Source organism: Phyllobates terribilis, unplaced genomic scaffold (genome assembly GCF_046119375.1).
Source record: "Phyllobates terribilis strain yellow unplaced genomic scaffold, ASM4611937v1 Scaffold_2__4_contigs__length_985480577, whole genome shotgun sequence".
Classification (NCBI taxonomy): domain Eukaryota; kingdom Metazoa; phylum Chordata; class Amphibia; order Anura; family Dendrobatidae; genus Phyllobates; species Phyllobates terribilis.
The window spans coordinates 826,811,560-826,826,020 of record NW_027362762.1 but is presented as its reverse complement, the minus strand read 5'-3'; the positions used below and the strand labels follow the sequence as shown (position 1 = coordinate 826,826,020).

At 39.8% G+C, this 14,461-nt stretch overlaps 1 protein-coding gene across 4 annotated transcripts in view; it reads right to left on the bottom strand.

Moving 5' to 3' along the window:
- INPP5K (inositol polyphosphate-5-phosphatase K) overlaps nucleotides 1-14,461 on the bottom strand; it is a 63,216-nt gene that overhangs the window by 28,440 nt on the left and 20,315 nt on the right. For all 4 annotated transcript variants that reach the window (XM_073667739.1, XM_073667740.1, XM_073667738.1 and 1 more), the window contains exon 3: nucleotides 1,010-1,117. In XM_073667739.1, the coding sequence (XP_073523840.1) occupies nucleotides 1,010-1,117 (108 nt within the window). The remainder of the gene's footprint in view (nucleotides 1-1,009; nucleotides 1,118-14,461) is intronic.

The window sequence follows — 14,461 nt, the reverse complement described above, 5'->3', positions numbered from 1 at the left end:
TTATTTTTGGGGTTGTGTGTGAAATTATGTCCAATTTGCCTTTTTTCTCTGATGTCAGATGAGATAGTAAGAAAAGTAGAAGAACAGAAATAGTTGCTCTGAAGAGATGTCCCATTTGGACAAACCTTCTTATAAAACAGGAATTAGGATATGGACCCGAACCTGGTTCTTGCCGGAGTAAATGGGTTATTGCATGTTGCTCACTAAAATAAATGGTGGCGCTGCATCCTCCAGAGCAGCTGTTCTTTCCAGCGGCTCTCAGCTCTGAATAAGGCAGCATTCACATTGATGCATTTATTGCAGATGTTTAATGCAATGCAAAAAATATCTCATTTATCACTGCATGGTTTATTTCAAAAGACTATGCACCTAAAGTATGAGGAAGTAAAGGGGCAATCCAGCTAAAAAAAAAAAGAGTAAGGTACCCCAATTGTTAGGTAGTTGTGCTCTAATGTTTTGGCACATTACCAGCTGTATCGGGCTAACTGCTCACTTCAGTTGCTAAGCCAGCCCCCTCCTTTGTCCATGCATAAGCTAAGTGACAGAAAGCAGGGCTGGCTTACCAACTGAAAGGAGCAGTCACAGTCAGCCTGCCCCTTTAACAGACAGCTGCCCCCTTAACAGAGCTTGGGTCACGTGCTGACACAGAAAACGCCGTCATATGTCAAGCACAAGACATGGGGCGTGAGTGGCTTGGTGACCATCAGGGGACCTGGCGTAACTGAATTATTTGTTATATAAAGTATTCATTTGACTGGACAACAACACCTTTATTTATAATGAATTCTAATTATATTTAATTTTCTGTTTCATAATAATTATTATTAGCATTCACGCTCAGTCAATATATGACGTCCTATTCAGACATTGTTTCATTTTCTTTTTAAATAAAATGCAGAAAGTAAAAGGGCTATAAAGCCAGTAGAGAGTAATACAAAACAACACAGCCGTCCAACCTCGTGAAGCATTAAGTATATTCTATATATAATAAACTAATAAAAATACTTACCCAATAACATACAGATCAATATCTGAACCTGAAGAGTCAAGCAGCAATAAAGAGCTGAGGTCTCTAGGGGGCGATGCCGTTCCCACATTCCAAGTAATAATTTGCAATCTTCAAGAAAAAGAATAAATGATTAGTTGCAGTATTCATTAAATATTACAAGTGTACCAAAGCAAACAATCTACCAAAAGATGCAAATAAAGTGCATGGGCAAATATGTAGCAAACATGATATATATATATATAAAAAAAAATGTCTCAGTGCGGATCATGTTTGACAGCGAATGAGAAGCAAAGTATCCGGTGTAACTAGACCTGAAATCCAGCATTTTCGGGGGAAGCATTTTGCCACAGATTAGAAATGCTTGATCAATTGAGCGAGAGAGCTCCTCTTGCAGGTCATCATCAGAACTGACGTCTTCTACGCAGGTCATCAGCTGGGCCACTCTTTGACGCAGTACAACCTTGCCGCATGACCCGGTGCTGCCCAGGCTGTCCGAGCGCACACGGACCTCAACATTGGGCACAGAGAAGAAATCCATATTAGAACGTTCTTCGCCGTGTCTCTCCATCCTGTTACAGTCAAACTAATTGCGAAGGGGAAAGAGCTAAACGTTGGCTAATCTGACATTCCCAAAGAAATGCAGTACCAGAAACCTGATTAATCCCTGCACAATAACAGCCTTTGTGTGCAACATTAGGAAACAAAAATCCTATGCTTATGGTGACGGTGGTTAGAACATCATGCTTTTATTGGCGTGGATAGTATACACACACTGGTTTATGGTAAAAGTAGTGGACAATCCCTTTAATAAGCAGATGGGGTTAAAGTGCCGATCGTTCCTTCCCAGATTGGAGCAGTAAGGAGGTCTCAATACATATGGAATGGCTGGCTGGTTGCCCTGAAATCGATGGGTTGGACGACAGTAATCTAAAAGTGTATGGCCAGCTCAAATCATGTATGGCTATAAAATGTGTGCCATTACTAAATAAAATAGGATATTATGGTGTTTTTGCCACATCTAGCCTCCTCTGCACCTTTTTCCCAATCCCTCTCGGTGTCCACCTCAGAGCACTGTAAGTACCTAAATAACTTAAAGCTACACAGAAGTTACATATGAATATACAATGGTCAGTGCCGTCATATTTATATTCTATCCGGACAATGGCTTGTGAAAGGGTACAGGAAGCTGAAAAAAAAAAAAGAAAGAAAAATTTGACCGGTGCCACCTCTCCCCCATCTGGTCTGTTGGGATCACCATCTAGCCGGGGCTTCACATTAGCGCTGCATCCACTGACCAGACGAAAATACAAATACTGCAGAGAAGCAGAAGAACCGTGCTGTTCTGCTCACGTAAAAGTGTGAATGCTGAGCAGATTAGTGGCTGCTGATTGACCGCTGTGCTCAAGTTACACCCCGGTTGATCCCAGCAGACCAGTGGGGGGGGGGGGGGTATAGTGCCAAATATGGAGGAAAGGGGTCAGTTCAGGGGCATATGTGGTGAGAATATATAGGCACACGGCCAGTATAAATAAGTGTCCTTTTACAAAGGCAAATTTTCTGCCCAAAGTGAGCTCCAAAACCTGATCTCTTGGCAGTAAAGAAATTTATTTATTTTTGCTGCGTTTTCAGGATCCCAAATTCAGCTTTGCTTCCACCATACAAGCCTGAACAATGCAACGTTTTAGGTCACGAATGCAAAACATATGTGAAACCATAAAACATTTTTGAAAAAAAGGGCAATTTGATCAGATTATTTAGTGAAAAAAAGATTTTTATGTATGAAAAAATAGTGACTATTCTGAACAAAAAAGTTAATGAGTTCAGGAAATAATGCACAATTGCAAATGTAAAAACAGCATGTGGAGTTAAACTGGTTGGGAATAGTTTACTTAAGACATTGGCAGTGCATTTTGTAGGTTGGGCATTGTTTACTTTAACATATTGGTGGGGCCATTGAGTTGGTCAGGTATTGTTCAATTTCACACATTGTTCAGACAATTTTTACTTTATTACATATTACTAATTTAATTAAACTGTACTAATCCTAACTGCCATTCTCAGGTGAGGACACCCAAGACATTTTGGTTTAAACTTGAGAACAATCACAAAAATAAATGGGTTTTACTTCCTGTTGTAACTGTTTTTTTCACTAAAAACACAGCAAAAATGGATGGCAATGGTTTTTTGCTGCTTTTTTTTGCACTTACTCATTGCCTTCTATGGGTGAGAAAACACTGCAAAAGTGCGACATGCTGCAGTTTTCAAGAAAGCAGCAGTTTTCCAATTTAGTCAGGAAAAAAAAAAAAAGTGTGTGTATGAGATTTCTGATATCTCATAGCTTTTGCTGGTACTATAAAAAGCAGATTTTAATTTGTATAAAAAAAATGCAGCAAAAAAGCAATGTGTGAACATAGCCTAACTGCTTGTTCATGTGTGGTTTGTCAGCAGCACATCTCTGTTTGCGTGCAGTGATGTTTTGCTGACATACAATAATTAAAAAGAGGGAACACATGCCAGACACAAATATAAATATGTATCCTTTATTAATCAGATTGATAAAAGCCAGAATAATTAATTAAAAAAGGGGAAAGGAATCACAGACAGAACTGACATGGAAAAATATATGAATACAAAGATATGGAGAACAGCTATAACAGTGTAAGAATGATACATAGACTGTGTAATCAGAATTAGGTTTTAAATCGAAGGAAGTGTGTTGCAGGTTTTACTTTGTAGAAACATATCCAATCACAAACCAAAAAAACAATTCGATATTACTTCAAGGATTAATATAGAAATATCTACGCTTTACTTATTCAACATAAACACAAAAAGTTAACCCCCTTAAGGACCATGGGTTTTTCCGTTTTGCTTTTTGCTCCCCTTCTTTTCAGAGCCAAATTTTTTTTATTTCTTTCATCAATATAAATGTAACTACTGGAGATCGGCTACTGGAGATCGGCTACTGTCATCATCTTTGCATAGATGGGCATGACGCATGCTCAACAGAGAATCAACTCTAACCAGGCCTGGGGAGGGAGGGGTCACGTGTTCTCTCAAACAATGGGGTCCTAGATGTCAGATCCTCACTAATCTAGCATTTACCTGCTGATCTGTGTATAAGAAAGTGCATAGAGAACAGAGCTGGACTACTCTGGGGGTCCTCCAGTCCTCCCTGAGACAGGCAGTGCCCTGTGACATCATCACTTTTTCCAAAGAAACCACTTTCTCACAAGCAAAGTGCGAGGAATTATCCAGGACAGTGTATATGCAAAGCTAATAAAACCATCGAGACATCTTCATGGTGCCAGGTGCATGAATACAACACGCTTCACTAGAGTCTGATCTACACACAATTACTATTATGTCATAAAGCACAGTGAGTTTTATGTGATATAATCTAAAAAAAAAATGCAGCATTAAGAATAGTCATTGTCCCTGGCGTACAATATGTAAAATGGAGCAGGGACATCTAAGCCTGGAATTGCAGAAGCCCACTCTAAAGTGCAGCATAATTTAGCATGGCATTAACCATTGCTAAACATCTGTGCTGCTTTAATCTGTGGTTTAATAATGTAAAATGTACCAGCCTCTCTGTGCTAAGCTTTGAAGCTGCCCTTTAAAAAAAAAACACTCCCGGCAATGTTGGAGGAAACTACAGCAGCAATTATTTTGCTTATTTACCCTGCAGATGTCTCCTTAAATTCACCTCCTAGAAAACTTGAAAAGTGAAATGTTTATCCTATGCTGAATGCAAAAGCCAGATCGCAGCTGGGAGGCCTTAATGACTGCTAAATAAATGGCTTGAAAAGGAAGAAAAATAGGTTAATGTTTCTAATTTATTGTTCCTACCACCAGAATGAAAGTATTATAGATCGAAAAATGTTAATTATATAATTATTACTGCTGGCATTTCGATTAGCCTGTAGGTAGTGTGAATGCGAGAGAGAAAAATGGAGGGATTTCTTAAGTCTGTCTTGAACAAAAGTCCGCTGGAGTAAAATGTGCCAATTAAAAGGTGCACTCCGGTTTAAACCATTTGGTGCATCGTCACGCTTCAGAAATTCTATGACCACAATGAATTACAGTGGATTTCTACTATAATTTCTGCCATTTTAGCGTGTTATAAGTTTGTTGCATTTTTAGACATTTTCACCCCGATTCATCAAAACTAGCATTGTGCACACCAGTCTTGTTGAACAGTGCACTGGATTAAAATGCCCAAAATTCATTAAAGAGAACCTGTCCTGTTCTCAAACACTATTGACATGCACATATGGGGTTAATCTGCACGGAGGCTGCCAGGAGGATATGAAGCTTATTCCTTATTCAGCTTTTTAAACATGGAATTATATTTCCCAATGTTACAGAAGAGTATCTATGTGTCCCACACATTTTTAAAAGACAGATACAAACTGTCTAACATATGCAACTTATTCTCAATTTGTATGAGGAAATGTAATCAGAAATATGTAGTACCTCAGAGCAAAATAAGAACCACAGTCACTTTTCTCATCATTTTTAAGTTTTGGCTTAGACACTAAAAATGGTGCAATAACTGGCGTAAAACCAGGGCTGTGGAGTCAGTAAGCCAAACCTCCGACTCCTCAATTTCCCTGACACCAACTCCGACTCCCTCATACACGGCTCATGTTTAAGTGATAAATTTACTGTAGCACAGAGATTCATCTCAGCTAAAAGTCTAGACCCTTAGATCAGGAATAGGACAGACATTTATAGGACATTTCATAACATTCCCAAATTCTTATGAAAAAAATATTCCCCACAAACTGCATTGAACTACTATACCCAATTTATTATATATTTTAGGAGTCAGAGTTGGTCCATTTTATACCGACTCCACCAAAATGAGCTCAGACTCCAACTCCACAGCCCTGCGTAAAACATTGATAAAATTGGCTAGACAATGAAATTCTGATACAGTTATATGAAAAAGTTTGGGCACACCTATTAATCTTAAGCTTATTGTTTTATAAAAATTGGTGTTTTTGCAACAGCTATTTCAGTTTGATATATGTAATAACTGTTGGACACAGTAATGTTTCTGCCTTGAAATAGGTTTATTGTACTAACAGAAAATGTGCAATCTGCAATCAAACAAAATTTGACAGGTGCATAAGTATGGGCACCCTTATCATTTTCTTGTTTTAAATACTCCTACCTACTTTTTACTGACTTACTAAAGCACTTTTTTTGGTTTTGTAACCTCATTGAGCTTTGAACTTTATAGCCAGGTGTATGCAATTATGAGAAAAGCTACTTAAAGTGGCCACTTGCAAGTTGTTCTCCTGTTTGAATCTCCTCTGAAGGGTGACATCATGGGCTCCTCAAAACAACTGTCAAATGATCTGAAAACAAAGATTATTAAACATAGTTGTTCAGGGGATGGATACAAAAAGCTGTCTCAGAGATTTAACCTGTCAGTTTCCACTGTGAGGAACATAGTAAGGAAATGGAAGAACACAGGGACAGTTCTTGTTAAGACCAGAAGTGGCAGGCCAAGAAAAACATCAGAAAGGCAGAGAAGAAGAATGGTGAGATCAGTCAATGACAATCCTCAGACCACCTCCAGAGAGCTGCAGCATCAACTTGCTGCAGATGGTGTCACTGTGCATCGGTCAACTATACAACGCAATTTGCACAAGGAGAAGCTGTAGGGGAGAGTGATGCAAAAGAAGCCGTTTCTGCAAGCACACCACAAACAGAGTCGGCTGAAGTATGCAAAAGCACATTTGGAGAAGCCAATTTCTTTTTGGAAGAAGGTCCTGTGGACTGATGAAACCAAGATTGAGTTGTTTGGTCATACAAAAAGGCATTATGCATGGCGGCAAAAAAACACAGCATTCCAAGAAAAACACTTGCTATCCACAGTAAAATTTGGTGGAGGTTCCATCACGCTTTGGGGCTGTGTGGCCAATGTCGGCACTGGGAAAGTTGAGGGACGCATGGATTCCACTCAGTATCAGCAGATTCTTGACAATAATGTTCAAGAATCAGTGATGAAGTTGAAGTTACGCAGGGGATGGATCTTTCAGCAAGACAATGATCCAAAACACCGCTCCAAATCTACTCAGGCATTCATGCAGAGGAACAATTACAATATTCTGGAATGGCCATCCCAGTTCCCAGACCTGAATATCATTGAACATCTGTGGGATCATTTGAAGAGGGCTGTCCATGCTCGGCGACCATCAAACTTAACTGAACTGGAATTGTTTTGTAAAGAGGAATGGTCAAAAATACCTTCATCCAGGATCCAGGAACTCATTAAAAGCTACAGGAAGAGACTAGAGGCTGTTATTTTTGCAAAAGGAGGATCTACTAAATATTAATGTCACTTTTCTGGTGAGGTGCCTATACTTATGCACCTGTCAAATTTTGTTTGAATGCAGATTGCACATTTTCTGTTAGTACAATAAACCTCATTTCAAGGCAGAAACATTACTGTGTCCAACAGTTATTACATATATCAAACTGAAATAGCTGTTGCAAAAACACCAATTTTTATAAAACAATAAACTTAAGATTAATAGGGGTGCCCAAACTTTTTCATATAACTGTATTAGAGCAATGATCGATGCCCCCCAGTGCCATGGGAATTTCAGCCCTATACATTGGTAATAATAGCCACAGCAAACCTTGGCAGCATGAAAAAACTGTGCTGCACAGAGCTCAGGCTCATGTAGACATCCATGAATTTCAATCCAATCCTGAACCACAATGTAAGGACTGCTCCGAACTCAGCATGACAGCTTCATATACAGTTGAAACCAGAAGTTTACATACACGTTATGAAAAGACACATATGAATGTTTTTCTCAATATCTGACATGAAATCAGAATAAACCTTTCCCGTTTTAGGTCAATTAGGATTACCATGATTTTTAATATTTGCCAAATGGCAGAATAATGAGAGAGAGAATGTTTTAAGGCATTTTTATTACTTACTGCAAAGTCAAAAGTTTACATATGCTAAGATTACTATGCCTTTAAACAATTCTGGACTGCCCATAAGATGATGTCATGTGTTTGGAAGCTTCTGCTTTTTTGGCAACATCGGAGTTAATTAGAGGCACCTGTGGATGTATTTTAATGCACACCTGAAACACACTGCTTCTTTGTGTAGTATCATGGGAAAGTCTAAAGAAATCAGCCAAGATATCAGGAAGAGAATTGTGGACTTGCACAAGTCTGGCTCATCCTAGGGTACAATTTCAAGATACCTGAAGGTGCCTCGTTCATCTGTACAAACAATCATACGCAAGTACAAAAAAGATGGGAATGTCCAGCCATCATAACGCTCAGGAAGGAGACGGGTTCCGTATCCCAGAGATGATCGTGCTTTGGTCTGACATGTGCATATCAACACAAGGACAACAGCAAAAGACCTTGTGAAGATGATGGCGGAAGCTGGTGAGATTGTGTCAATAGCCATAGTGAAACGAGTACTGTATGAACATGGGCTGAAAGGCCACTCTGCCAGGAGTACGAAAGAAACAATCTGGCTTTTTTATGTTTGAAAATGAACACAGGAACAAAGACCTTAATTTTTGGACACATGTCCTGTGGTCTGGTGAAACTAAAATTGAACTTTTTGGGCATAATGACCATCGTTATGTTTGGAGGAAAAAGGGAGAAGCATGGAAGCCTAAGAACACCATCCCAACTCTGAAACACAGGGGTAGCAGCATCATATTGTGGTGTTGTTTAGCCGCAGGAGGGAATGTTGCACTTCACGAGAAAAGAAGATTATGTGGCAATACTGAAACAACATCTCAAGACATCAGCCAGGAGGTTAAAGCTTGGGCGGAAATGGGTCTTCCAAATGGGCAATGACCTGAAGCATACTGCCAAAATGGTAACAAAGAGGCTTAAGGATAACAAAGTCAATGTTTTGGAGTGGCCATCACAAAGCCCTGATCTCAATACTACTGAATTTATGGGAAAAGCTGAAAAGGCAGGTGCGAGTAAGGCAATCTACAAACCTGGATCAGTTACACCAGTTTTGTCAGGAGGAATGGGCCCAAATTCCGACCAACTATTGTGAGAAGCTTGTGGAAGGATATCCCAAACGTGTGACCCAAGTCATTCAGTTTAAGGGCAATGGTACCAAATATTAATGAAATGTATGTAAACTTTTGACTTTGCAGTAAGTAATAAAAATGCCTTAAAACATTCTCGCTCTCTCATTATTCTGGCATTTATCAAATATTAAAAATGATGGTAATCCTAATTGACCTAAAACGGGAAAGGTTTATTCTGATTTCATGACAGATATTGAGAAAAACATGCATATGTGTCTTTTTATACAGTGTATGTAAATTTCTGGTTTCAACTGTATTGCTATGAGGCTGTCACGCTGCGTTCGGGAGACCCAAGGCCAGTCCGTTCACTGCGGCCGAGATCAGACCAAAATCCACGGACGTCTGCATGAGCCCTTACGGTGGTGTTATTTGGTAGTATTCAGGCATATAGGTACATTTCTATCTTTTCTTTAAACTCCTCAAAAAAAAAACAACATTTTAAAAAGGACCGTGACAGTTCTCCCCACTACAATAACACCTACCGAAGTCTCAATTCAGGAATGAAGAATTCATAATATGTGAATGCTATTGAAGAAAACTGTTTGAGTCGTGTATGTCTACTGTCAAATAAAAGATCCTGTAAAATTGTATGGGCATGGACTGACATAAATAGAAAATCTAGGACTCTTTCCCAAAAACTAAGTGAAATAATTACCGTATACAAAGAGGGTTCAGTCTGATATAAAAATGAGTTACAACACAAGTATGACAATCACATACATGTACCACATAAGCTTGAGCAAAAATAGTCTCAAATATACACTACTGTAGACTAGATTTATTTTTTTCCTACTTTCAAGCTCAGAAGCTTAAGGATTTCAGGAGCTTTGTCCATAAATGTACAACATTGTGTAATGATATTATTAGGGACAATACTTGACAGATTCCTAAATTATTGATATAGAGGTAGTTTATCTTTTAATGAACCGCCCCTTATATTACTTTTGCTTTCTCCCCCCCCCCCCCAAGGCAAAAAAAGGTCTTTATCACTCTATATTGTTGTTAAATGCCATTTATTTCCAATGGTGAAAGCCAGAGAACTCTTGTATGTCATAAGAGTGCTGGAGGAATACAAAGAGCATATTCATCGGCCACAATGAACAGCAGCAGGTACTGTGTGCAGTAAATTGTCCCAGATTCCCCGCTAAACTCCGCCACTTGTAAGCCTCTCCTTGTGATCTCCCATCCTTTGTTCCCCGCATGAACTCACTAATAGGGAACTGAATAGGAACAGCACAAAGGCCGAGCCACTAATCATCCGCCTCAGTTATTAGGCTTCTTACACAATTCATCAATACATTCCACAGCGTAGTGCAGGTCATGCATGAGATCTAGTATGTCCGGCTCATGTCCACAGTACTGGGAACTCCCAAAATAACTAGCATTGTATCTATACATTTGTTTGGCTAATTATATATCACAATGGAAACTATAACTGAAGATCAATGATCACATCATGTTTTCCAGGGGACTGTACATGTCACAAAGTATAAAAGACATCCACAGCATTTTATATGGTTTTGTCCTTTCCAAATTCTCCTACTGCCCATGGAAACACATCAGTAACTGTCCTTATTACTGAGGTCTAAGGTGTAACGTTTCTCCTTGTGGAGAGTGACACACCAGCTCTGGCATGCCAACGTAAGGAGGCTTATTCGCCGTGCAATGCTCCTCTGGGAAATTTAAAATGCAAATTGCCTCTTCAGAGAAAAAGAGGACTTGACCTCTATAGCGCCACCTGTTGGAAGCAGCAATCCTGCAAGTTACAATCGACTCTTTAACGAGTCTTGCAGTATGTCTTAGGATAATAGCCAAATCAGAATCTCAATTTGGAGACACAGTGTTTCGGGGTATTGCCCCTCATCAGTGCAAAGCATGAGATCTGATTTGGCTAGGTGAGAGGCTCTGGGCTGAGATCTAAGTGGTAATGTTTCTCCTTGTGGAGAGTGACACACCGGCTCTGGCATGCCAAGGTAAGGTTCATTGTCCTTATTACAGTCAGTCCTGTGATCTCACAGCCAAGCTTTAACCCTTAATGACCAGGCCTGGAATTGGCAAAAATTCCCTGGACCTGCAGCAGCTGACAAGCGGGTTAAGGCAGAAATACGAGGCACAGAGGGAGAAGATAGATGTGGTCAGACAGTCTGATTAAGGAGCGGACAGCACAGGTTCAAAATACAAAGTCGAGGTAAGGAGCGGAGAGATTAGAGAGTGGAGAGACTAAACGAGTATACAAACCGGGTCAGTAACAGGAGAGTCAAAATAGAAATGCACCAAACGTAACTAGTGATGAATGCAGCTACACCCCAAGGTCAGGAAGGTGTGGAGGGAGGAGCTGCCTAATATATCCACTGCTGGCCGGGGATAGGCCAGGGAAGGAAAACTCTACAAGACACAGTGGTTTAAAATTCCTGCAGAGTCTGGCCGCTCCTCCCTATAGCTAAGTGAAGACTCTCCGGCAACAGGAGGCTGTAGCAGTACTGGAAGTGTTACACAAGGCAGCTCAGCGAGATGATTTGACACTGGGAAGAGCAGAGCAGTGCACGCAGTGAGTAGGACGGCACTTATAAACTGCGAGTCACCGTCATGACACTAATGTTTGTGTCTGCGTTGCTAGCCATGTATCAAACAATAATACTTTTGTAAATAATTCTAGTACCTTGTAATAAAAACAAGGCCCAAGATATCAAAGCCCAATATAGTTCTTATATTGGGCTTTGAAAATAAAAGGCTGAGGATTAAGAAGTGACACAGTAAACAAATGACTGCTATGCCTTAATGTCTGCTCAGACCATGTCGCTGCTAATCAGGATAAGGCAGAAATGAAAGATCTTCCCTTGGCGATCTGATTTCTCTCGCTACTCACAGACTTATTTTTGAAAGAGAGGTCAAGGAAAAAGTTCAGGATTCTAGTGTCATATATTCTAGAGCTTCTTTTAAATGTTAGGGCTCACCTGCTGAGATATATTAAATAAGTCATAGGACACTGTGAACACACAAACCAAGGGCAAAAGCGCAGAGTTGAGGAGCTGGACAAATGGCTATACTGGATGGCAAGAAAGCGCCGCAGAACACACCAGATTCCAGAGAGTCAGGAAAGTAGAAGACAAATTCAGGAGAGAAGATGAAGTGTTAAAAAAGAAGGTCTTAACCATGAGGTAGATAAAGGTTGAAGGAGTTAACAACTGACTGCAATGTAATGTGTCTAAAAAAAACAGTTGGTAATGCATACAGCAGATGATGGGATATTCAGCAGTCCAATAAATACTCAGACCATAACTGAACTCATGGGGAATATTCAGCAGGTATGGAAGCAGTAAATGTAACTTGGTTAAACACAGGAGTTTGCAGAGATGGTTGCAGCTAAAGGAACTGGATCGTAGCAAACTCCAAGACAAGGGGCAACTGAACACAACAATGACTGAACACTCAGACAACACAAGTTGACCTTAAAATCCCTTGGATGAGGATATCAGTGAAGTATGCAGAGTAACTAGAGAAACCCGCCATGGAGCAAAGCAAAACGTGGTGGCCATAGCAGAGCCTTATCTTGGAGTCAAGACAGGTGCCTAACACACCTCCTGCCAGAAAGGTTATACAGGAACCCATGCAAATTGGCATTGGCCGAAAGATCTCGTCGCCTTACTGCCTATCCTGCGGTGAAAAGGATCACTCTCGCATAGACAGCTTCAAACTCGAAGGCCAAAACAGGAAAACATCAGACCCTAATAGAAAACAGAGTGTCGGGGGAGGAGTGGAAATCACCTTGGAGGTTATCTCTATCCTCCATGAGAGGCAAGCTTGTCAGAGGTTTGTTTCTTTATGGACACATCTGGAACTAAACTCTGTGAATGGCTCCACAATTTCTATTGGTCATACTCAATTCCTGACTGAGAAGGAAGCACTTCATTTTGAGTACATTTCCTGACATATTGGCGTTTCTGGGACTTCCATGGCTAAGGCTACATGCTCGGATTTATAATATAATAATTATTGATTGTCTGACCAGACTGCCTCCTGGTGGTGAGCATCTTGCTGTCAAATTTGCCTCAAAGCTCATAACCTTATCTGTATTAACCCCTGTGACAGCAATTTTCCGTCTTTCCTCCCCTTCGACTTTTCCGTCTACATAACTGTATAAGGGTATGTTTTTTGTGGGACAAGTTGTACGTTTGAGTGACATTTTCCATTATATCATGTGATGTACTGAAAGGCAGGATAAGAAAAAAAATTCCAAGTGCAGCAAAATTGCAAAAAACCCCACAATTCCACAATTTTTGGGGGGGGGTAGCTTTTAAAGCATTATATAGTAAAAATTACCTGTCAATATGATTCTCCAGATCAATATGATTACTTTGATACCAAACAAGCATAGTTTTTTTAAAAGGTAAAAACCATTTTTTTTTTTCAAAAATTCATAGAAAAAAAATAGCTTGTGTCGTCATTTTCAGAGACCCATAACAGTTTAAATTTTTGGCTGATATAGCTGTGTTAGGGCTTATTTTTTGCGCCGTGAGCTGATGTTTTTATTGATATAATTTTGGGGTAGATACATTGTCTTGATTACTTCCCACAGCATTTTTTTTAGGTGTTGCGGCGGCTGAAAAAAAGCAATTCTGGCATTTTTTTTTTCTCATTAAGCAGTTTACTGAATGGATTAATTACAGGGCTGCGGAGTCCGAGTAGTGGAGTCGGTGACCATTTTGGTGGAGTCGGTATAAAATGGACCGACTCCAACTCCTAAAATATATAATAACAGTACAGTAGTTCAATGCAATTTGTGGGGAATATTTTTTCATGAGAATTTGGAAAAAGTATGAAATGTCCTATAAATGTAAGTCCTATTCCTGATCTAAGGGTCTAGACTTTCAGCTGAGATGAATCTGTGCTACAGTAAATTTATCACTTAAACATGAGCCATGTATGACGGAGTTGGAGTCGGAGTTGATGTCATGGAAATTGAGGAGTCGGGGGTTTGGCTTACTGACTCCACAGTCCTGGTTAATTATATATTTCAGTAGATCGGTCTTTTACAGACAGACATTTAAAAAATACACATGTGGTATCGCTATTTTTAATATTGGGAAAAGAAGGGGGAGGGGGGGGGAATTTTCATACTTTAAAAAACATTTTATTTATTTTTGTTAAAACTGTATTTTGTAGTTCGCTTAGGGGGCTTGAAAGGGCTCAGTTCCAGTCCTAGTATGTCATATGTCAGTAAGGGGTGACAAATGGAAGAGCAAGTTCTACACCTATATTGTACATTCTGAATACCTCGTCAGGCCTTTCAGATTATGCAATGCAAAGGCTGTGTTCCCGGATTTTGTTAATAAAATCATTAGTGATG